The 22,940-nt window shown below is 40.3% G+C and overlaps 1 protein-coding gene across 6 annotated transcripts in view; it reads left to right on the top strand.

Annotated features, from left to right (window-relative positions):
• The first annotated feature begins 937 nt into the window (after positions 1-937).
• Positions 938-22,940, top strand: part of lims2 (LIM and senescent cell antigen-like domains 2) — a 39,081-nt gene continuing 17,078 nt past the window's right edge. The window contains exon 1 of one of the 6 annotated variants that reach the window (XM_080903011.1): positions 938-1,122. In XM_080903011.1, coding sequence (XP_080759137.1) covers positions 1,094-1,122 — 29 coding nt within the window. In that variant the 5' untranslated portion in view covers positions 938-1,093. Of the gene's footprint in view, positions 1,123-5,895; positions 6,002-9,807; positions 10,054-18,713; positions 19,088-22,940 lie in introns of those variants that run through there. The other 5 variants (XM_080903012.1, XM_080903010.1, XM_080903008.1 and 2 more) reach the window with 5 other exon arrangements.

Here is a 22,940-nt window from a genome sequence, read left to right as displayed (position 1 = left end):
CTGCGTTTCTGTTCTTCCCAAACGTGTTTGGACTCTGTTTTATTGCCCCACTAATGTAAAAAAAAAAGATAAAATAAAATTAGGGGGAAAGGCAGACAATTGAAATTTTTTGCTTTCTAACAGTTCTGAAACCACAAAGTAGCGAAAGAAAGGAAAATGAATTACAGTATCATCCGTTTTTCTTTGTTTTGTTGTTTTTGTGTTTTTTTTTCTTTAAGCAAAGAGCAACAAGTATAAAATCTTTTGGAGTGACCAACAAGCTCTTTGCATCATACACTTAAGAAAAAAAAACAAAAAAAAAAACACACTGACTCTGAAAAATTATTTTTTTAAAAACCAAAAGGTAACTCAAAATTATTAACTTAGATCTCGTCTTAATAACCCAATTAATCCAAGTCATTTTCTCAGTTTTGAGTTATTATTGTGATTTATTGACTTAGGTCGGGGATGGGGACCAATGTCAATATATATTTGCAAAAAGGCACATGAATAAAATCTTTAAATTCCATACATTTCTTAAACATTTTAGCACCAATACTAAATAAAAAAATGTTTAAAAATGTTTTCATTCATTCATTCATTGATATTTTTTCCTGTATATTTTATATTAATGTGCATTAAACTTTGTATAGTAAATGCGAGGCAAACAGAATGCAGTACAAACACACACAAACACATACAGGTTAAAGGTATAAAGGAAAATTGTTTCCTACTGTATTTTAAGGCAGTTTTCCTGACTCCTCATTAGCTTAAATGGAAACTAAATTTGTGTTAATAGTCTCGTGCGATATCGTGGGAGACCCACGTAAGATGATGTGTTGCTCGAGTTTGTGCAAAAAGGGAGGAATTTATTCTTTTTAAACCGACTTTTAGGGTCCTGTTTGAATCTTGCAAGCCTGCTGTTTTACACTGAAAGGTCCCACCTGGAAGTGGCTCATTCACTAGAGTGAGATCGGCCGGACTGAGGCGAGGCCCCTTCTCGCCATTCTACTCCGCTGTGCGAAAACCAACGTTACATCCCGGACTGCACAACATCTGGACAGCTGCAACAGTGATCGGGTGACGCACATCTGGTGGGAGAGAAGGCACAGTGATGCTCGGCATTACAGAAATGACAAACGGGTGAGCGATTTGTTAAAAAGTTTTATTTTTTCTAAAAAGAGAGAAATTGGTCTGAAAAGTTGACAGTCCGCTATCCTCTGTTCTTTTGTGGAGTGAAAAACTGCAGTTTAGTCATTTATAAGTCATCCAAGGCGGTTGGACCTTTTTAAATACACAATATACTCCAGAGGCAATTCTCTAAAATAGACGTAATAGTAAAGATAATTAGTAACACAGTCATATTTATTGTATTGCATCTTTAGAACAACTTAAGCTCCTCTTTAGCGCCTCCTACCTAGTTACTTTCACTGTGGAAAAGGGTAACGTAGTTTTTATAACATATGATTAGAAGTAAAACACGTCCAGCTATCACATGGAAAATGATACGTAATCAGAAGTGGGTTTGGTTTAAGAAACCTCTGTTTAAATAGCTGTTTAATCTGTTTGGTCTGTTGCTCTGTGTGGCCAACGACATGGTCTGGAGGTTTGAAAATGATGTTACCTTATGTTTGAATATTTTTAATAATTGCAACAAATTTTCTAAAGAGCACTACTGTTTTTTTAACGACTTTAATTTTTCAATTTTATCCAAGTTTTGCACTGTTAAAGATGTAGTGTTTATATGACGGTGCAGAATTTAGGCCACAAAATCTGGAGTTTTTAGCCTTGCACCAAATGAAAATCTCCAAGCCTGATTTTTAACAAGCTTTTATTTGAAAATTTGGGTTTATATTTAATACATTTTTGTTGACCTGGTACTCATGTGTGCAAGTCATTGATGCATGCCCTTCTCACACAGAAAACAGACCTGTGGGTTTTTCCAAAAGCACAAAACCTTGAGAATATTTTTCTCTAAAGGAAGGCAATATATATTTTTGTGGATGTTTTCTTTCTTTCTTTTTAAAAAAAACAACAACAAAAAAACGGAGGAGGATGTTCCTCTTCTCTGTGACCTCCACCCTGCCCTGGAATGTTCATATAAAGAAACTGGACAGTACTGCTTTCTAAATCACTTCCTGGCTAAACAGTCCCTGTGGGACTGCTGTTCAGAGCAGTAGTTTCTCCAAACAGCATGAATGCTTCTGCAGAATTAATTATGGGTTAGGATGAATATGGCTTTTATAAAGCACTAAAAGCTCTAAGATGACTAGCCCTTCTAAAAGCCTGAGGATTGCTGCATTCCCATTGCATTACATTTTTTATCTGATCCCACATTCTGTTGATACAACCAGAGCTTAGACCAGCGTCTCGGTCTCCAGTGTGGACTTGTCCTTGTTTGGAAGCAGTCAAGTTGTGTGATGGTGGATTTAACTGTGTGGGCGATTATTCATACTGTGCTCAATCACTCTGAAATGCAGGAGTTATTTAAACAATTCAGGTTTTAAAAGAAGAAACATAAGTTTGTTTGTTTTTTCCTCCGACACAGTTCCTTCTTATATATTTGATGATTAATTGTTGGAAAAATCTCCATGCACCATTAAGTAATTTATTGAGTCAGCTTTCTCTAATTGTCTACACTGTTGCCTCACAGTGAGAACCTACCTCTTACTGCTCATTAAAAAGTATTTATAGTCATGGGAAAAAACCAAGTACACCCCATGTTTCAGTAGCTTGTAGAGCCACATTTAGCAGCAATAAGTCAAATGAATTGCTCTCTGTATGACTTTATCTGTCTGTCAGATCATTGTGGAGGAATTTGGCGTTGCTTCAGTTCATTGAGGTTCACGGGCATTTGTTTATGCACAGCTCACTTAAGGTCCCACCACAGGATTTCAACGCCTGGACTGTTGCAGCATGAAGATTCATTTCTTTTTTGGCCATTCTGTCATGGATTCGCTGCTGTGCTCAGGATTCCAGTTTTAGCTGTTGGACAGATGGCCTCACATTTGACTCTAGAATACTTTGGTTTACAGGAGTTCTTGGTCGACCCAGGTGCCAGATCACACACCCCTCCCTTCACACTATGCACGACAGTTGGTATGAGGTGTTTGGATTTTGCCAAAGGTGGAGCTGTGCATTATTGTCAAACGTCTTAACTTTGGATTCATGTCTTCCAGAAATCTTGTGGTTTGTGCAGATGCAGCGTTGCAAACCTAAGTTCGTGCCGCCACATTTTGTTTTGTTTGTTTTTCAGAGAGAGGAGGCTTTCTCCTGGAAACCCTTCCTAACAACACATACTTATTCATTCTTTAAATGAGGCCTGTAAAGTCTGAAGTGTAGCTCAGGGGGGGGTTGCAGTTTGTCTGAGCATTGTGCATTCTGGCATTGGGGTGAATTTGCTGGGACGTTCTTTCCTGGTAAGATTGTAGCATTGCCTTAACACACACCCGAATCCTCCAGAACAGCAAACTGACAAAACTTAAATGGAGCTTTTCTACTCAACTTGAGGACTGAAAGCATGCCTCATCCGTACAACTAATTTTTTTCTACACCTGATTGCTTTCTGTTTAACATTCACACTCCAATGTGAATGTTACTCTATTTAGTTTACTCTATTTAATTTGTAAAATATGTGTACACACACACACACACACACACACACACACACACACACACACACACACACACACACACACACACACACACACACACACACACGTAGAAAAATATTTAGTATACACATCCAGAAATGCATATACTATTATATATTGTACATATATTTATTAGTTTCAGATGTAGCCATTCTTGTATTTTGCTTGTTTACATTATTGTATTTTGCACAACTCTGTTGCTTGTGAAGCTCGCACACAAGAATTTCACTCACATGTGCTGTACCAAAGTACCTGCACATGTGATGTGACAATAAAAGTGATTTGATTTGATTTCAATGGATGCACCGGAGAGCAGCTTGGGGTTCAGTATGTTGCCTGAGGATGCTTTGGCGCAGACAGGGATCAAACCACCAACCTCCAGATTACTACACCTGCTCTACCTGAGCTATGGCCACCCACTGATGACAAGAAAACAACATAGTGTTAAAAGTGTCGGGGCTGCTGTTTTTGATAAATAAAGTCAAAATAAAAAGAAGATGACTTTGTAACTGATGCAGCAGTTAGCCTCAGTCACAGTAATTAATCAAGGTAACGTCGCCACAGCAAGAGTTTTTTCTTGGCTAATGACTAATTGCTACTAAAACATTAAAGGCAATGAGGTTGTGTTATTTTATCTAACAGAAGTCTTTGCATTTTCCTGTTGCTTTTTTAAATTATTATAAATGAGCAAAAATGTATATCACCCCCCCCCCCCCCCAAAAAAAAAAAAAAAAACCAAACTGATAAAAAAAAACAATTGTTTTGTTGTTTTTTTTCCTTTTGGGGGCGCCAAAGTTCTTTCCTACAGGTAGAAACCATTCACGCCACAGTGCTGCTCTAAAGCACTATGGTTCCTCTTTGTAAGTACGCTGAAGGATTGTCTGCGGCTTTTATGAAACCCTGTTGATGTTTTTAGCCTTTGGTTTGCAACTAATTAAAGTGTTTGACAGGAAAAAGCACAGACTTCTGCCTTTAACTCTTTCCCTCATGAAGATCTGCAGAGGCAGAGACCACTCTCACTAACATCTGATGTACACTCAGTCATTTTGTTCTATAAGCAGGCCTGAAATTGGACAGAAGCTGCTCAGTTCAGAAGAGTGCTTGAAAGGTTACTCCTAGAAGGCTTTTAAGAGGTAAAGGGTTAATAAATGCTCCGCTCATGCCTGCTGTCATGTGCAGTCACCTCTCAAAGGCTCATTCAGAGCAAGAAAAACTCTTCTGTTAGTCAGCTGGGAGCCTGACCGATGCATGGGGAAGTATGGACCAACAGGATGTGTAATGATCGTACAGTAATTACAGAAGTTCCTCAGTGTTTGTGTGTGGAAAAGATGGCCTTTAAATCGGGTGAGGCAGATGTAGCTATTATTAATCCTGCAGACAGAAGAAGAAGTAGCTACTTTTGGCTGCTTTGTTGTTTATAGCCCACATGTTTGATTTGGCAGGTTTTTTTTCTCATCCTGACACATCCCCAAAGGGATCTGTGTTTCCTCCTGGGATCAAACCGGGAATCTTTTGCTGCAATTGACTGCGAGCTAAAGATTCCCTACACGCCGTGCATGACTTGAGTTCCTCCTCCTTGATTATTTGTATCAAGATTAGCTTGTAATATGTTGTACTGAACATCAGGACTTTTAAAAATTATTATTTTAATGTGATATGCATTTTTGAAGATGTGAGAAAAAATTTTTTTTCTCTCTCTCTGTATCCTGTGATAATGGTAGTGAATCTTTCCAAAGAATTTATGTATCCAGAGAGTTAATCTAAGTTGAATCAGGGAACTGAAAAACTGAACCAATCATATTGTTGGTAGAGATAAATGGGCGCTTGGTTATTTCAGCAGGGAGATATTTAGCAATCTCTTTTGTCTCATCACAGTGAAACAGCCTGTTGTTAGACATATGAAGGCACACCCATCACTATGATGAATCCCTCACACACACACAATATAACATGAGCTCAGCCTGTGGTTTACCCTCTTGATTAAAACTGAGAGAAACACCAAATTTCGCAGCTCTGTGAGAATTACTTTATTATCAACGCTTCTTCATCAACGGCTCCTCGCGCCACTTCGTTCCTCCATTTTCCCCCTTTTCCATGTGACCTTTTATCTGTCCTCCTCACACCCTGCCTTTATCCTGGCAAACATTCTGCGAGCCAGTGGCCTGAACAACGCCCCCCCCCCATCACTCTCAAACACACACACAGTGCTAACATGTAGACACAAGTGACCACAAACACACACAGCTGTGAACAGGAAGTGATGTGGCCGCGTTGACTGAGATAACGGTTGTTAGAGTGTTTGCAGTTATAGCAAAGGGGACTTTGCACCAACGGCCGAAATATTCTAGCTGCAGTCTGACAAAATATTGGTAAGATGTTTGTTTTTTTTACATTTCATTATCACTTTTTGTGATTTTAGCAGCTGCGAGGCTTTACTACGTGCACAAGTGAAAGACATGTCAGGGTGTTCGTCTGTTTTAGTTGTCTGTGCTTCCTCATGCAGGTGTCAATCCTGGCAAGAATCAATTTATTATTTTAATTTAACATTATATAGTGTACCTATTTGACCACCTTCAGAAATGACCTAATATTGACATGATTGCATCACACAGTTGTTGCAGATTTGTCAGCTGCACAATCTCCTGTCTTCCACCACATCTCAAAGGTGCGTTATTGGTTTGAAATTTGGTGACTGTGGAGTACAATGAACATATTGTTAGGTGGCCAAAAAAAACCAGGTTGAGATGTTTGGGCTTTGTGGCTTGGCTGGAAACAGGAAACAGAAAATGAGTACACTGTGGTCATAAAGGGATGGACATGGTCAGCAACAATACTCAGGTAGGCTGTGGCACTTAAATGTTGCACAGTTGATACTTAAGGGCCTGAAGTCTTTGCCTTCTTCTGCTGCTGCTTTTTTGGGGTCGGCACAGCAGATCATCTGCCTCCATCTCATCCTAACCCTGTCATCCTCTGTCACGTCTATGCGTGCATGTCCTCCTTTACTACAGCCACAAATCTCCTCTTGATCCTCCTGTTGTATTGCAGCTTTATCTTTAACATCTTTTGTCCAGTATATCCACCATCCTTCCACTGCACATGTCCAAACCATCTTAGTCTTGCGTCTCCCACTATGTCGCTAAAACCCTCAACCTGAGCTGTCCCTCTGATGTACCTTCTGGTTACACATAATGAAAATCTTTACCTCTGCCTCTGATCTTTTTTTCACTGCCACGCCCTGCAAACCATCATTTCATATTTCATAGAAGGGTTCACTGCCATCTTGTACACCTTCTCTTTCACTCTTGCTCCCATCCTTTTCTCACAAATCAGCCCTGACACTCATCTCCACCCAATCCTCCTTACCTGCACTCTCTCCTCCATCTCTCTTGTGCAGTCCGTTGCTTTGGTTGGATGACCCCAGGTATTAAAATTCATCTACCCTCAACCTGTATCCCTCTCATTCACACACATTTATTCTGTTTCTTCTACTGACTTTCATTCCTCTTTTCTGCAGAGAAAAGCTGTAATTCCACTGTCAGCTTATTGTTGTATAACATATTAATCATCATTGTGATGAAGTTTGTTTTCTGGCATGAACGTAAACCACACATAGGCACGCAGAGCTGGCATGCAACACCTTAAATTAAACGAGAAGCAGCATTGTGCTACTGTTAGCACTGTTTCTTAATCCCACTGTGATGGGTTTCATCTCTTACCTGCAGTGGTGCATGTCACACAAACCGAATATGAAAAGCGTAGGATTGAAGTCAGTAAGAGTAGCTGTAATATCAGCAACGGCCACACAGTGGCAGTGTGTTCATGGTGGAAGGCTTGTTGGGCTTGTGGGAAACGTCTGCTCAGCTTGTGTGTATGTGTGGTGATGACGATGAGTCAGTCTTAACTCAACATATCCCCTTAAATTCCAAATTGCACAAATGTCATTGCACAACATCACTTTTCCTCTTTTCGAAATACAGCTGGCACGCTTTTATTCGTTCCGAGGAAACTTTTAGAAACTGGCTGAAGCATGTGAAGAGTGGGGAAGAAAGAGAACGGTCTGGGATTCATCATGAGTGTTATGGCATACTGAGACATGTCAGCCGGAGCTGCTGTGACCCTGTTCCAGCTGCTCCAGGATGTGAAGCTGACATTAAATTTCGAAATTCACACTCTGTGCATGAGTGTGTGTGTGAGAGCAAGTGTTTGTTAAGGCTACGTGGAATGCTGAACAGGTCAAGGCAGGCTGTTGAAGGTGAATCTGCGGGGTGGAAATGTTGCGTGTAGTTGTCTGTACATACATGATTTTTGTCAGCCGTCAAACAGCTTTCAAACCTGAGCTGTACCTTTGCATCTCTAATGGTCATTTTATTTAATAAAAAGAACTCCTAAGAAAGCAATCAGAATTAACTCATGAGAAGTAGTAGGTTGTTCTATAACCAGCACCTTTATAGCTGAGCTGTTAACTTTCTACAAAATGTGCTAATAAACAATAATATAATAAATGAAATAATTGTTTCAAAGGTGTTTTGACACCTCTCCTCGACCTGTGGTTGCGTTGTGCAGATGTTAACACCAAACCAGCTGCACCAGGACACTTTTAGAGGAGATGAAGTTAAATGAATGAGTCACATGAACTCCAAAGTGGTTCATGTATGGTGACACCATGATCCAACCCAGCTACCTGTTGTGCTCTGCAAGTTTGAACTAAACACCTTCCTGTTGTAGCCAGGTATGCTTTCTGGCATGCAGCGGAGTACCGCAGATGTTTAGAGTACACAAACTCTAGGAACTAGCCATAAAATGAGTAAAACTGCCCAGACAAAGATGAATGCTGGTCGGTTCTCTGTCTTATCTACTAGTTCAGAACACAGCACCTTCTTCAAGCCCAGCAGACTGAGTAGGCATGTGCAAGAGTAGCTGCAGATACATAAATAGATCCTTTTAAAATCCTCCAATGAAATAAGAGAACGTAACCTTATATTTGTTTTGTGGGCAGTAAAATATTTAAATTAGGTTTTTTTTACATGTTAAGTGTGATTAAGAGTAACTGCTAATAGTGTGCCCTGCGACCAGACATTTAAGTATTTAAATTTAGGCGCAGGGCAGAGGTAAACAGGCCATCTGTGCAGTATAGTCTTCTTTTAGCTAAACACAACCTTCCTGCCTTTTTATACAAGATGTAACGTGAGGGACAAAAGACTCGCCTGTGGCAAAGCGCAGCAGGATCAGGGGGCTTCAAGGCCGACAAAGAAATATGCATCTGATCGCTATACTGCACTTTAGCACATATAAGCACGCAGAGCAAGAAGTCGCGCACCCTTCGACTTTATATCTCAGGAAATGCTCTGTGTGAGGGAGCTTCCTTGACAGAGCGTGCATATAGTCAGTTGATGGCTGTGAATGCTGTTTACCGAACCCCGTCCCTTCTCTGATGACATCACAGCTTCATGTTTTGAGAGGTTTGCGCCTGAATATCTGTTGTGGTTTGTGTTCGCTGTAGATTAGCCCTTCCCACATAAGCGCTCCCACATAGTGCTGTGATGAATTATTCATAGAGTGACATTTTGCTTTTTCTCAATAGTTTGTTGTTTGTTGCTGGGAAATAATTTCAGTTTACAAAAGCTGTGAAAATAGTATCCGTGCCGACCCGTGTACCCGTGATCAGATATCAGCGCTGGTCCTTAGTGCGTTCCAAAGTACAAGAAGTTTGAAGTTTGGCTTTATATTCCTGTCATCGATCATAATAAAGTTTCTTTATGAACAAACAAGACATCTACAAATACTTATTGGCAATATTGACATTTTTTTACTTTAAAGCTCCAACATGAATGCCTTCTTAAGGATTATGCAGAAGGCACTCACACTCTGTATGAGTGTATTCTAAGTGTGAGAAAATAAATCTGCTTCTTTTTATCAGCTCTTCATGCCTTTTCTTCTCCAGCTTTTATTTGCTGTACAGAGAGTGCTGAGGCAGAGAGATGTAGGAGGTGAACAGAGACTGCGTTGACAGTGTTGAAAGGTCGAGGACTCTTCTTCTTCTTCTTTTGTCTCCTCCTTCCTGTGATGCATTCCCCCCCTTCTACCTGCTGCAGGAGGGGGAGGGGGAGCATATCTTTTTTGATAGGTGTGTAACCACATAACCACACCTCTGTGTGCTCAAGGGTTTGAGCCCTGGAAGTGTATGTGAGAGACAAGTACTGGAGTGAGACGAGACTCAACAATTCGTACTGGGGACTGAGCGTTTTCAGCCGACGAGAGGTAGGAAGGAAGGAAGAGAGGGAGGGAGAGAGAGAAAGCAAGGCAAAGGGGAGATGAACTCTTTGAGGCTGAAAGAGTTGTCAAACTCAGACTTATACAGGCGAAGGAAGGAAAAACCAGACAATGGAAATGTCAGCGAGAGTTTGGCTTGGGACAGCTACAGGTGGGTGCAAACTGTCACATTTACGGTGAGAAATAACGATTTATGCACACAATTTTCTTGTGTCATTGTGTGTGTTGTATTGGCCGACATCTCAATGCGATTGTCAGTCTGTAGCACTCAGTTTTTAGGAAGTGTGGTCTACACAGGGCGTTGAGCCCACTTTGGTTTTCACACATGTAAATGGTTTTTAATGGCTCAACAATGACACTTAGCATTTCAAATAAAAAACCATTAAAAGTGTGCGGGTTCTTCAAAGGTCATGTCAAGTACTGCAGTGTGCTTACAGAAGTGTTCGGCGAGATAACAAACGATTAACTTCTTCAAATCTGTTTTTGAAGTCTTTGTTCGATGTTTCTTTTAGGGTTTAATCTCAGTTCACAAACATTGATTTTTAGTGTGGGGTCCAAGTGTTGTCAAACTTATCAGCTTCCTTATCATCAGCACTGACTTGCAGTCTCACATGAAATAGCAAATGTGGTGTGTGGTATACTACAGATACTTATCTTTACTACAGGCTCTTTGAAGAAAACTACTTACCGATGTGTTGCGTATTAGCGTGGATGGATAAGGTGATATTTTCTGTGGTGTTTGAACAGTAAGTATTGTGGTTGATGGTTGAATTCCTGTGAGTTATGTGAGCAGCAGCAGCAACAGATGTGTACATGTACAGAGTTTTGTAATATTGGTTTTTATAATATGATAACATCAGTTTTGGATGTCTGTTGGTTTCTTTTTGTCAGACGCATCTCTCTCTGTCTCTTGCGCTGTCGCTCTCCTCTGATGTGTGTTTCTGCGAGTGTGTGTGAGATGCTGAGTCGTATGTGGCATGCAAAAATGTCAGGAATGCGGACAGAAAGAGGGCTCTCTTCAGAGGTGTGTTGAGCCAAACCAAAAAAAAAAAAAGCTCCGTTCTCGCCCTGTAACCCTGAAAAAGGGTTTGAGGAGCAGGCGGAGCAATTAACATTTAAACAACTAAATTAAAATCAAACCTTTGGTGAGGCAATAACATCGGACTCAGCAGGGCCGCTGTGTTTAACAGGTATTCAAATGCAGTGTCACAGACAGCTTATATGAATATAGTGCATAAAAATAACAAATTAATTAAATATCCCTGTGACAGTTGTGACTGTGCAGTGTTTGTATTTATCTAGAATTACATTTAGGCAGCATCAATAAATGATAAGACTGCTTTAAACTATAGAAGTCAGAAAACGGAGGTGAGAAAGACAGTGGGCATTTATTTACTCTTGTATTTCTGATCCACTCTGTCATGTGAGACGCAACTCAACTGTTCCGATACTCCTGACACAGAAAGGATCACTAAGGGTTTTCACTTAGGCAGCGGTTGTCCTTCTCTCCGGCATCGGCTGGAGCTTTCTTTAGGTGCCTTCCCATCTTTAACAAATATCCAGCAGGGATGACTACATTTACCCAGGGCCCTGTTTATGTGATGTTTTTCTGCTTCCCTGGCCGCTCTGTCTGTGGAGATGGTGTTTGCTCTGTGTTGTAGCGACCTGATGACACCCAGTTTGTGATTCAAACATTAAATACTGGTTCGCATGCATTGGTTTATAGTACACATTAGCTTTTAAATGTCCCCCATTACTGATGGAAATCTCACAGGCTAAGAAGGGTAACCTGCGACTTTTCATATACTCCCTGGCGAATTTGATGTGTTAGTCCACCAAGTTAATGTAATCAGTGAACTGTGGTATGTCCTGAGATTTGATTTTCACCCAGGTGTCCTCCACATATCTGAACTAATGAGTTGGTGGTGTTCCAGGGTAGGATAACAAAGTCCTCTTTTCCACTTCTTCCATGTACAAGTTGGCCACAATGGGTGAACCTGGGGAACCCATGGCACACCAATTTTTCTGCCTTTATTACTGAAACAGGTGGAATGAAGACTGGTTGTCGTTTCAGGGGCTCATTAGCATTTTTGTCACCCTTGACTGCCAGAAGGATGATAATGTTGTTGTCATTACTAAGTGATGTGAGTGCCTCCCTCTCCTCCATGTTGATGTTGGATGCTGGGGGCTTTGCGTTGCTGAGACAGGCCGAAACCTTTGTCCGTAGTTGCTCTTCTTCCACGTCTGCAATGTTGTTGTTTTGAATCGCTGTTTCTGTGGCTGTGATCAGTTCCACTAGCAGGATTTGTCTCGGCGTCACAGCAAAGTTCAACCCTTTAGCAAGGATGTTTTTCTCTGCTTGGATGAGTTGTCTGTCAGACAAATTTTTCACCCATTTGTTCACATCCTCAGCGTGGCATCCTTCTAAGCTTACGCACAGCTCATGCATCAGTCATATTCCTCTAGAAGCAGGCTTGAAATATGACACAAACTGCACAGTTCAAGTAAGAGGAACATGGGCTATTCCTAGCAGGCGTCCAAGGGGGAAAGAGATAATATTTATATTTCAGAGAGAAATATAACCAAAGAAACAGTGCTACAGGATTTAACAGTGGCAGGTTATTAGGCTATTTTTGGTGCCAGACATGTCCGATAAATTTTCAGCAGAACCGAAATGAAGCAGATGCTGTAAGTAAAGCTGATAATAGTGAACCTTAACAAGCAAATCAGAAGAGCAAAATGAATCATTAAAAACACAAAGAAGGAAACACTTATCAAACTGATTAAAGGTTTGGGTGGAAACAGTTTTTATTTGATTGCCTAATCATTTTTTTATATAGGTATAAATCCTATGACAATTCATGTACTGTTGACTATCCGTGTGAGGGAATAATAGTTAATATCACAAAAAAGGTTCTGCTTGAAGAACAGTAAATAGTAGTCTAATTTGAGTTTTATGATTGTGTGCATAACCTCTTACTTCACTATTGGTTGTGTGGTTTGGCTACAGGGGTGGCCACATTTTAATCTCTGTTGTCAGTGGCCATGGCCACCCCTTACCTCCGGCCCTGCAGTTAGATCCGCCTACACACTTCCACTTGTCGTCATCAGAATTAGGTGGAGCAGTTGCAATGTTGACAAAGAAAACAAACACCGCAATTTCAAAGATTAGATTACATTTACATTTTCCAAACCAAAAAAACATCCATAACTATGTAAAAATTATTTATTCGTTACATGTAATGATCAGTTGATTCATATTTATTGGGGATGGGGTGATGTTAAATAATCTTTAAACGAAGATGAAGATTGCAACTTGCTAGTAACTCTGCACTAATAACAAAGAGCATGTGACATGTTGCTGTTATGCTTTGTGTTTTTCCTGTCCTGGGCAGTTAAATGGGATTGAACATTTGATAGTGGAGGTCAAAGTGGCCTTCAGGACAAAACGCCCAAAACAAAGGAAATGTTAGTCATGAATTATGTTTGCACACTCATCGAATCACTCAGTTTTACATGTTTGTGTGCACTTCTATGCTTGTGCTGGTGTGTGTACACTTGACTTGGTGCCAAAGGTTTTGCTCAAAGAGACGTCAGGTCTGTGTTTCCATGGCTGCTGTTGACACTGCGAGTATGTTACAGGTGGTGTGTTAGATTAGTTTCTTTGGTCTGAGACTCCTTGTGTTGCATCAGCTGAGAGGAATCAGAACTGCTGCTGATTCCAGTTTTAAAGCGAGCCTGCAGAAAGAGGCCAATTAAGCCTAGAGTAATATACATTTAAACATAAATGTTCTGTATTATATTGTATGAATAAATGACCTGCTTTGTTATTATATATACATAAAAACAACAAAACTGGTTTGGTTCCATCTTAAGTTTAAAAACCAAATAGAATAGAATTGGATGCCCTGTAGGAAGAAGGCAGTGTGGACAATGTTCTGCTGAGAAAACATGGGTCCTGCCATCTATCTGGATGTTAGTTTGACATGTACCACAAACCTAAGCAATGCTACAAATCCAATAGTGGATCCGACCCGTTGGAGTACTCCCTGATGGCTATAGCCTCTTTCAACAGGGTGACACGCCCTACTACAAAGCAGAAATGTTTCAGGAATGGTTTGAGGAGCACAACAATGAGTTTGAGGTTGTTGACTTAGCCTCCAAAGTCTCCAGATCTCAATCCAATCAAGTATTTGTTGACTGTGTAGGTCAAACAAGTCAGATCTATGAAGGCCCTACGTCACTGATCAGTGCTGTTAAAATCTTGGTGCTAGATACCATGGCACACCTTCAGGGGTCTCGTGAACTCCAGGTCAGAGTTCTTTTGGCAGCAAAAGGGGGACCAACACAATATTAAGCAGATCTTCATAATGTTATGCCTGATCGGTGTATGCTCCCGAACTCTGCTGAAGCTCTGCCGTGTTTATTTGCTCATTTGAAAAATAGAGGACCTGTATTTGTGTTTTTAGGATAAGCTAGTCAAAAAAGTGCACATCTAAACATCAGCTCCTTTGTAATCAATGGATGCTTATCATGAGTGCCAAGGGCTCGGACAGTGATAGAGTCTATAAAGGGATCAAATGTTGGTTCAGCACATCTAATGTTCCTTTTGTAAAAAAAAAAAAAAGAAAAAAAGAAAGGAAAAGGTCTCAAATATTGCACACAGAAATCATAAAGAAAAAATCTGTTATCCTTTTTCTGTCTAATGTCTAAACATGCTCCACAGTTGGAGACAAGCCCAGGTCATTTAATTGGAACCTGACCTGTGAACCCTCCAGTGATTCCCCCTCTCCAGACTTTTATTAGCACTGGTCATTTATAGCACTCTTTCAAGCTAATGCTGGACACACTATCCCGAGTGTCCCATGTTCTGATTTTGGTTGAGGATTAAGATAAAGTACATGATTTTTTTGTGGCAAACAATTCAAACCACAAAACAATATATAGATGACATAATTCAGAACACTGCAAAACTACTTTTTCGGTGCTTTCGCCCTGGCATGATGATGTTGACACTGTACCACACTCATTGACCCTTAATTTAAGTGAAAGCTGTTGCTAATGTTAGCTTAAAACTAGATTATATAATTATTCACTTTATGTTATGCAGCCGATGCTGACACGGATATTTGTTCAGTTAAAAATCTAATATGATCAACCAATAACATATCTACGAAATATTTTTTTCTTTCAGATACACAAAGCACAAACACATTGCCTTAGCATTTGTTTTATTTAGTTATTTATTTACGTGTTTAAACGTAACAAACACAAAAACAGTTTTTTGTGTTTGTTCCAAACACATGTTGCCAACTGGGAACTTGTCAGGAAAAAAAGTCTCAGATTACTTGTTTACGCAGACAACTCTGACTCTGCTCTATCCACTCTGTTTCCATTAGGGATGTTGTGGAGTGCCCTCTGGTGGGCAAACTATGCAACATCGATACTCATAATGTGGTTAAAGGTTGTTTTTTCCATCTTGTCTTTACTTTTTGAATAGATTTTTAAAATCTTTGTTCAATTCTTAAATTAAAACACAGTGCTCACCATTTTTGTGTTTAATATTAAAGAAACAGCAATTCTCTTTCATAGATGCCTTGATTATTTACCTGATTATAACTGCTGGAAGACCAGCTACACTGATCCCTGTATTAGAGTATCTTTTTTTAATCCTCAGTAGTGCTTGACACTATTACGTCAGATTTAACAAGGAGTGAATGAAGCCTAAAAATCCTGTCCTGCTAAAGGAACACACCAGAGACATTTATCCAACTGCTGACAGTTGCTGTAGCCAGTTTTAAGCTCAGGTTGACGTTCATATCAACACTCACATTATCTCTCTCTTTCTCTTTCACTAGTATTGAGAAGCTCTTTGGCTGAGTGCTGGGATCAGACTATACACTTACTGTCCAATCTGAGTTGTAAAAAGCAACAAAACTCTGTCAGTATTGTGTCTTGGATGCTTCAGGAATCTAAGACAGAAAGTCCTATGTGAAGGAGTTTTTTTTCACATTTTCTAGTTTAGGTGTGTCTAGAATGATCAACAAAAACGAGAGGCACAGTTTGAGCGGTTTCATCTCCTCACATGTCTAAACAGTCATTTTGAGTAATGACAAACTCTGCTCTGGGGTGAAGTCACTTGTTTGGCCTTTAAATAATATCTAGAGAAGAAAAGTTATAACAATTGAATTTTCCAGTTTCAATATTGGCACATTCAATATTTTCAAATTGACACTATGGTTAGAAAATAACCAACTTGTAAAGACAACTATGGTCAGTGTGGGCACCAGAGAACTTGAATAATTGTTTGTTCAAGTCTTTCATTTTTGAGGGTGGAACACTGTGCTGTGACTGTAATCAGGAGGAAAGCTTCCTGTTCAGCACCCACCCTGCGTCCATTGTGCCCCGGTCACTCAATACTGATTCCAAGTGGCTAAGATTCGCCGCACAGACCACGTGACATTATGACAGACAATGCTCTTTTCTGAAAAAGCTCTCGAGGCTTTAAATAGTGCCCGGTGATATGTCTGGCTGATTATGTCATCTATGTATGAATCCAGACTTTGTCTTTTGATGACAACCAGATTGTTCAGACATACCTACCAAGATGTCATCCAAGGGTTAGTATAGTCCTGTTGTGAAGCCTTGAGCTTTTTCACCATATTGATGTTTGGAAAGCAGGCATGACACATGTGGGGTAAATATGAGTAGGAGCCACTTATCAGTACTTTACCCCTCTTTTCTTTACCTGAATCAAGAAAGTTACAGATTAAACACCACATATTATTCAGCAAGCTTAAAACTAGCAACTGAGACCATGAACTCACAAGAAACTCATTGCCTCAGGTTATAAATCAAAGCCTGTACACTTTGATACAATCAGTTGATTTTTGCAACCAGAGGAGTCTCCCATTCCTAGAAAGAAAGAATGCAGGTTTAAGGCATCTGCGTACTGGCAACCTTTTGATTACCCCCCGAGTCTCTACCTCCTGAGTTTACTTTGCTTACTTTCTCACTCGTTTGCATCTTCCTATCACAGATAGGCATCTTCTCCGGTTGCCAGTGGTTTCGTAACATCTTTCAGTCACTGTAAAACTACTATTGTATTTTAATAAAATATGAACAATGTCTTTACACCAGTTAGTATCTCTGGTGTTGCCTAGCAAGAGCACCAGTCAGCTAGTCGCAAGCTTATGCGTTGGTATCGAGAAGAGGCATGAAAAAAAAATCTACAGCTATGATGCTTTTAAAAACAAGCAAGAAAAAAATGTGGGTAATAGACTTTGAATGTGAAGTTATGTAGCCTTCCTCCACTCCGAAGACAGAGTTGGCCTCTATCATGTATACAAATTCTCTCGCACACATACACAGACACAAAACAGCAGCTGCCAGCACCTAGTTTGGAGTCGAGGCTCCACTGGGTGTCTATTTGTAGAATGGAGTCATGTAGTAAGACTTATACTGAAGGACTCCGACATGTTTCAGCTGGACGCACAATGACACATGGGACTTGAACATCGTGGTGCTGACGCTTTACAGGTTTAAGCAATCATCAGCCATCCCTTACTTTGCTGGATTAACACACTGGCTGCTCTCCAGTGTGGAGAGTCAAACATGTTTGCCTCACTGGAGCGTATTTGCGGATATAGCCTGGTGTTGTTTTGATGGTTTGGGAAGTGGTCATTAATTTGAGATGCCAGCTTAGTGTAGCCACATAAAGAGCTATCAAAGAGAATTGTGGCTTTAAAGGAATGCCCTTGGCTTGGACCAATATAGGGTAGAAAGATGATTAACAAATTTATAATTGTAGCCCTAGACAGCTTCTGATGTTTCAGACTGATATTGGAGAAGATTCTTACTATTTTCTCAGTTGAATTCAAGTTTGAATCCTGCGGAGACTTTTAAAGAACAAAAGCAGTTCATAAACGGTGTTTTTGGAGCTGGTGAATATGAAAGTGTTCAGGGATTCTGACTCAGCGAGGCAGCTTGCATTGATACAGACTTTGACATGATACCAAACTTTTTTTTTTCTTGTGTGTGAATTTCCTGCTTTGCACAACAACACAACAGCTGGAAAGGGAAGAAACAGGGATGTTTGTGTGTAAAAATAATAATAATAATAATAACAAAGGAAAATGCGTGCAATTAAAGCCACTTCTGTTTTTTCCTGCATGTGTTAGCTACTTACCTCGTATCAGGAGGCTGATTACGCATTCAAGTCTGGCCCCTGCAGGCTTGCCGAACACACTGCTGCTTGGTTTCTTTCACAACTGTGTTTATCCAATGATTTCTTACATGAGATGGAATAAACAGTAATCTGTTACACTGTTATTCTCTCTGTTCCTGGTTTGTACTGGACTCTTTTAGGCTCTTTGCGTCGCTGTCTGACATTCCCGCTTTGCGCAATCCTCAGTTGGAGCCACATTGTTAGATCTCCCAGAAAGCTGAGAGCTCCAGCTGTTTAACACAAACACACACACAGAGATTGATAGCATGAGGAGATATCAGGCGAAGACAGTTTATATATTAGGGATTTCAAAAATTAAAATAATGCTGTGTGTGTGTGTGTGTGTAAGTGCGATCTGACACAGTGACCTCTGCCTGGACAGGCGTCAGGGTGGGCCTTTCAATTTCAGCAACCTGCCCAAGAATAGACAGCGAGTTTGGAAAAGTGTGTGTGTGTGCTGAGAGTTGATGGGGGAGTGAGAGAAAGGGGGGGAGTATGTCCATGAGAGAGGGTGTGTGTGTGTGTGAGAGAGAGAGAGAGAGAGAGAGAGACTACTCCCAGTGTAGTGTGATTGGTGTTTTGCTCTCCTTCTTGCTATGTGGATTACGGCTCTCCCTGCCTACTGCATTCCTGCTGCTGGAAACGAACACTGAAGCATCCCAAAGCATTTTTACTGGAGTGTAAGGACTTTTAATAGCATTTCTCTTGAGCCAGCGGTAGGCGGACTATTGCTGTTAATTCAGATAAGCATGGATATGAACGGACGTGGAATGCCTCCATCGATACCTGAGGATGAAGCTGTACACCACAGTCCTCACAGCGAGATGAACGGCTACCATCAGAGGCTTCAGGGCGGTGGAGGAGATGGAGCGGAGGATGAGGTCCCCGTGTCCAAATCACAGAGGCGGAAGAGTGATGTGAAAGTCTACAAGGAGTTTTGTGATTTTTATGCTCGCTAGTAAGTAGATCAGAAGTAAGATTTTATTGTGACTTGGAGACCTCTAACCACAGATTTCTGTGAGTGTAGTAAGAAAAGATATACCTCAGTGTAGGATGTTGAATGTGCAAATTGTGCCTTGAGGTGTGTAGTAGTCTTCTGCTTTCCCCTTTCAGCTGCCCAACTGCCAAAATATCGACAGGACTTAAAGAGTTGTCTTCTTTGCCTGGCTGTATGATGACTGGTATCATCTCATTCTCAGCTTAAGAATATGCTTTTTGTAACCAACATGCCAATTGAAGTGGTAGCAGTGCACACAAAAAGGGATTATGACAGAGAAATTGTGGGTTAAGGACTTTACTCTGCTCATTTGCTGACGTAGCGTTAGTGTGTTAACCCCGAGCTTACGGCCGTGTTACAGAATGTGAAGAATTCTGATTTATTTACTGGGCTTTATCAGCTTAAGCTTCCTTAGGTGCCATGTTTGTGCAGGGATAGCTCTGAGCGCTACAGGAGGGAGCACACAGGAAGAGTTATTTTTGTGCCAAGGGGGGGAGTTGTTATGCAAAGCAGAATATGCTGGCTGGCATTTGAAGTATGTGTGCCTGAAACACAGGAAGGCTAAATATACATACTTTATTTCTGACTGATCAGGGTACATCATCACATGTGGGAAAGCATGAATGTAGGGTCACCCACAGGTTTCTCTAAAGGACGCTTAGAGGCCTGTCATCGGAAGCAGTCAATAGAGACAGAAGAGACAGAAAATTTTGTTTTGAGGAAAGCAAGAGCCGTGTCAGTCGTGTAAAACATTGAAATGGAACTTTTCAATATAATATTTCTTTTCGTGTGCTAAGACAGTCATTTCATCCACTGATTTTAGCTCTATCTTTGAGCCTGCCCCTCCCTGTAATCCAACTTTTCGCTGACTGGCTGCACCTAGCAAACAAAAGGTTTGAACAGCAGATGGGTGGGGTTTCTGTGCTCGCAGCCTAAAATGGTCATGTTAGGAATATCCGTTCTCAATGACATCATACAGGGGCCGAGTCAGGAAACCGAGCTGTTGGTTCACGGGGATTACTGGCACATGTGCTGACATCATTTTTTAAAAATTTGGCTATTTTTACTGTGAGCCCTCACCAGTGTAATAAGGCAATTCTTATTTGTAAATCTGTGTTGAAATCATTCTAAGAAAAGCTGAAATTTACCATTGCATGGTCAGAACAGTCAGGTTTTTTATATTAAAGATATAAGAAGAATGAGAAAACACTGAAAAATCAAATCAGAAGACCTGAAGATAAATGGAGACCAGAGAAGGCAGAGTAGAGAGAACAGATGGTGCTCATAAAAAACGATTTTCTTTATCCACTCTTATCCACTTTATATTCACTGTGGAGTTTTAAGAAATCTGGACCCATTTTAATTGTATTAGAAATCATTTTGCCTTCTCTTGACTTGTCCATATGAGCAGTTCATGCAGAAGCTGGTGAGACTTTTTTTTCAGCCTACACGGCCTTAAAAAGAGCCGGATTGTCATTGATTGCACCAGGCTTAAAGAAACAACGTATTTTCTCTGAAATCTGCATCTCTGGCTTGTCTTTGGCTCACACAGAGTGCTAGAAGCTGATAGCAGAGTGGAAATGCCTAAAGGATGTATCACTTCCTCCCACCAAGCCTGTGGACAGGGCAGGGCTCTCAGTGTGTTTGATATCAGCCCAGACAGGGCATATAAAACAATATGCGTCTGATAAGCATGTGAGGAGTGGAAACATCTTGTTTCAATGTGTTCATGTTAAAAGAACCTCCACTCACTCTACCCGTTTGATGTAGCGCGCATTCTTAAAGCCATTTGGCAGACATTTGGAATGATGACCAGTTTAGAGTAAAGCCCTAAACAGTGAGTTAAAATGTCTTGAAGTTTATGGAATTCTTGATGATTCCCAAGTTGGTGTGAGTTTAAATGAACAGATGGCATCACTCCATAAACATCCTTCAACGGCCTTGTGTGCGTACTTCTGTTGCTTAGATACACTGTGGTATTGTGACCTTTAAAACAAAGCAGCGAAGCCGGGACAGTCCCGCTATTCCCTTGTCATTGTTCCTTTATCTCTGCAAATGTCTGCACATTCCCATTCACCTCCAGTTTGTCTTAAGTGTTAGGAGGTGTTGTTATTCTGAGCAGGGGGCATATGCTTTTATTAATTAACAGTGAATGTTGCAGTTTTGGCATTTGATTGCTTTCTGTGCTTGAGGTCGAGATGAAAGTAGTCCAAAGTTCAGCCTGAGTATAATTTGTAACAGAAGTGGGTTTGGAGAGTTATGACAATATAAAGGATCAGATTGGGGAGAATTGTGTAGAGATTGCCATACCGGATTCATTTGGTCAGATCTCTGTGCTCGGTCTAACAAATCCCCTACGGTGGCCCCTAGAGACAAAGCACGTACAAACTCCAAAACACATGCAAATTCCAAAACACATGCAAACTCCAAAACACTTGCAAACTAAAGAACACATGCAAACTCCAAAACACGTACAAACTCCAAAACACTTGCAAAATCCAAAACACTTGCAAAACCCAAAACACGTACAAACTCCAAAACACTTGCAAAACCCAAAACACTTGCAAACTAAAAAACACATGCAAATTCCAAAACACGTACAAATTCCAAAACACTTGCAAAATCCAAAACACTTGCAAACTAAAAAACACATGCAAATTCCAAAACACGTACAAAATCCAAAACACTTGCAAACTAAAAAACACATGCAAATTCCAAAACACGTACAAACTCCAAAACACGTACAAACTCCAAAACACGTACAAACTCCAAAACACTTGCAAACTCCAAAACACGTACAAACTCCAAAACACGTACAAACTCCAAAACACTTGCAAAATCAAAAACACATGCAAATTCCAAAACACAACGGAAGTGCTCCAGGACGCTAGGGGCAGTGTTGAGCTCGATTTGCAAAATAAACGGCAAGTTTGTCTGTATGGGACGGTCTCCGTCGCGCTTCCCAGGTTGCCTAGCAACCGTGATACTAACCGCTGGAAACGTGTCATACAACTTGGTTTGACAGAAATGAGGGAGAACATATTTTGTTCATTTGTTTGTTTGTTTCTACATGAGCTTTGTGTGATTTGATAAGTATCTGAGGCTGAGACCACAGGACAGTAAAACATGATTTTTGGGCTTCATTTCTGTACTGAACAGTCATTTCAAGATTAATTAGTAAATAAGAATTAGCTGATGTTGTTCATGAGACTAAAGTCATATCACTTTGGTAATGTAAATATAATATGGCCAATATTCTAGTTATTATATTAATCATTATTAGCTATTACAGCAGTGAACATGAACTCTGTGTCAAATACTGAGCTTCAGTACAGATTCAAGTTGCAGTTATTTATATGTCTTATCACCTTAAATCTTCACTCAAAGACAAGTATCTTTGACAGTGCATATATAGGTATATCATATATAAGAGACAAATGTTGTTCCTTCAGTATGTTGGCATTACTAAATTTGGCTCATTGCTTACATATATTTATTAAAAGAAAATGTACAAGCTGTGATAACTGTTTCTGATAAAATGAAGAGTAGACTGATATATGAAATATTCCTTTATTGGGTGAGAAAATCAGACCATGTCATAACTGCTTTAAGTCATACAGAATAGATATCAGAGCCTTAAACAGGCTGGCTTCTGCTAAATGGGTCAAACTGGGCAGAAAGTCTACAAACACATAACATCCTTACAGAATATGATGTAACACTATAGATCAACTTACCTCAGAATATATAAAGCATATAAACAATTACAGCAATATGATGCAACAAACACAGCAGTGCTACTGATCCAAAATAC

The sequence above is a fragment of the Rhamphochromis sp. 'chilingali' genome (assembly GCF_963969265.1).
Source record: "Rhamphochromis sp. 'chilingali' genome assembly, chromosome: 14".
Taxonomy (NCBI): Eukaryota; Metazoa; Chordata; class Actinopteri; order Cichliformes; family Cichlidae; genus Rhamphochromis; species Rhamphochromis sp. 'chilingali'.
This window is presented reverse-complemented; position numbering and strand designations above follow the sequence as displayed.